Source organism: Pterocles gutturalis, unplaced genomic scaffold (genome assembly GCF_000699245.1).
Source record: "Pterocles gutturalis isolate BGI_N339 unplaced genomic scaffold, ASM69924v1 scaffold23954, whole genome shotgun sequence".
Taxonomy (NCBI): Eukaryota; Metazoa; Chordata; class Aves; order Pterocliformes; family Pteroclidae; genus Pterocles; species Pterocles gutturalis.
This window is the reverse complement of record NW_010136392.1, coordinates 3,979-6,414: the sequence shown is the minus strand read 5'-3', so window position 1 is coordinate 6,414 and position 2,436 is coordinate 3,979. Positions and strand designations below refer to the sequence as shown.

The window sequence follows — 2,436 nt, the reverse complement described above, 5'->3', positions numbered from 1 at the left end:
ATCCCATCAGGACCCATGGATTTATGGGCCAAACGTCAGACCCTCCTTCTCCAGGCACACATCCTGTCTGGAGGGTCATGCTTATATGATGGAATGCTACCTAAGTGAAATTAAGCAAGAAGGCAACCAGCCTCACAGCAGAAGCTGCTACCTGTAATGGTGCAATCCCTACTTCGAGTCTGACAAGACCCAGTTCATAAAGAGGTTTCAAGGGTGTGAATCCCAAGCAGAATCAGATATTTACACTCTGATCCTCTTAACTGGAGGACAAACACTTATGTCCTCACCTTTCATGTGTGTCAGATTCAGTAGTTCTCCAGCTCACGCCAATTATCATTCTAAGGCACTGGTTGTTTCAAACAAGTAGCAAGCGTAGTTACTTAATTCAGGGATGGCCAACTTGCTTCCAGGAGTAAGTGGTGTAATGCTGAATATACCATATCTTTGTGCTTCCATTTGTGAATCTAGCCATAGATACTGGGCCATGAACAAATTAACACTGTCAAACAATGCCAAAAGACAAACATCTCGGATAATTAATCCCCCGGAAAACATTTACATCCAATTCAGTGTTGAAGAGAACACAAATCTACCCAGTACAAACCAAACCTATGCTGCAGCCAAAGGCCACTTCCAAGCCTGCGAGAAGCCTGCCAAACAAGGCAGGATATTTGTTCCATAAAAACCAAATTAAGTACAAAGCAGATATTGTAATACCATTCAGCTCTCAAATACCTGACAAGCTAGGTTTTAAAAAGGTACAGACTAGACTTTCCATAGTTAGGATAAACACAAACACTAGTCTTGGGTTTCTAAATATATTGTTTATTACAGTTAAACGTTAACATCTGAACAGAAATCTGCAAGCATGCAGGGATGATCTTTCAGTGATGTTTCTGTTTAAACTGAAGTCCACAGTAGCCACATGTTCCGGTCTTTGTATCTTTGTCCTGTAAAAATACAACAGCTGCTAGTTTCACTTTATAAAACTTTTAAAAACTACAAATTATCTCTTATTTACATGTGCCATCTTAAGATGTATCAATATAGCCGAAGTACAAAATTTAATCTTATTTGAAACACTGGAAGTAAGATAATTAGTACAGAATAGGGTTTGGCATTTCCAAGTCACATCTAGACAGGAATTCTGGCCAGTAATGTAAGCTGTCAGAGTTAGTTGCAGGAAGGAGGAAATTTCTGATTCTGTGTGAAGTTCTAAACAAAAATATTTTAGAGAAAAGTAGCAGTTACTACTGTATAAAATTTTATTCTTCTCTCAAAAATATACATATATTTTTTAAAATTTAGAAGTGTGACTGACTGCAAGCTGTTGTTGTAGTCCTTAACACAACAAGACAGTCAGATAAACACTCAGGGATCTTCTGGTATTTAGCAATATAACTACTTGCAGTCACGAAACAAAGTAAATGCATGGTTCCCCCCCTCCTTAATACAGAATTAGAAACTAAATATTCAGACTACCCTGCACCCTCAAAAGCCTGAATTTCAACTGTTAGTGCTAAGGGAAGAGCCTAATACCATTCTCTCTGAAGACATTAGCTTTCAAGAACTAAACCACAGATGTCTTTTGACAGTTAACACGAAAAGATCTGAAAATTCACAGAAACTAAAGCATTCTTCAAGAAGCGTGTGGCACAGGTCAAACAAATCAACATAAATGCAACTGATCAGCAGTGTGCTACAGAAATTAGGACTGAAGCACATAAGCCTCCTAAGGTTTATGAATTAGAACCTCCAAGCACTTCACTTGAATGATGTAAAAGGAACCATTATAAAGTGTTTACTTTGTTCAAAACAGAAATGCTTGTGATTATAGTTAGGAGTCACAACAACAGTGACGCTAGCGGACACTGGCTCACACCCACCATTATTTTGGGTATTAAGCACATGTCAAAAATTAGGTGAGCAAGCAAAAACTTTTAGATATCTGCAATCAGGGTCTGCCTGAGAATGGTACCTAAGCAACAGGTCATCATTGATTCCACTGAGGCCATATGACAGTAGCCTCAATATTTTTACTCTTTAGAACAAGAATACACTGGAAACTATCTCTGCTGTCAATAGGAAGATAAGAAGACATTTATTCTTCACCGATTCTCTGACCACAATTGAAATGTCCAATCTTCAGAACTACCAAGATTCCCAAAGACTGAAAGAGGAGTTTGCTTGGATTTTTTTTCCCCTTGAACTTGCAATATTCAAAATAAACCCTAAGAATATTGCATATGTATCCTCAACATAAATGGTGGCATTTAAATAATTAGAGTGTCTCAAAACACAGCAAGCATGATACTTTTTGCTCTCAAGGCACTGCTTGCTCATATTACTTCAGTTAATTTATTTTTTTAAAAAATAGTCCTATCAAACTAAATTTCAAAAAGAAATTCCTGTAACTTCAAATGGAAACCCTCTACC

General features: G+C 37.5%; 1 protein-coding gene across 1 annotated transcript in view; it reads right to left on the bottom strand.

Moving 5' to 3' along the window:
- Window positions 1-884: 884 nt before the first annotated feature.
- NDUFS6 (NADH dehydrogenase (ubiquinone) Fe-S protein 6, 13kDa (NADH-coenzyme Q reductase)) overlaps window positions 885-2,436 on the bottom strand; it is a gene marked incomplete at its 5' end in the record, with an annotated part of 5,066 nt that continues 3,514 nt past the window's right edge. Inside the window, one exon of the mRNA XM_010082291.1 lies at window positions 885-950. Coding sequence (XP_010080593.1) covers window positions 885-950 — 66 coding nt within the window. The remainder of the gene's footprint in view (window positions 951-2,436) is intronic.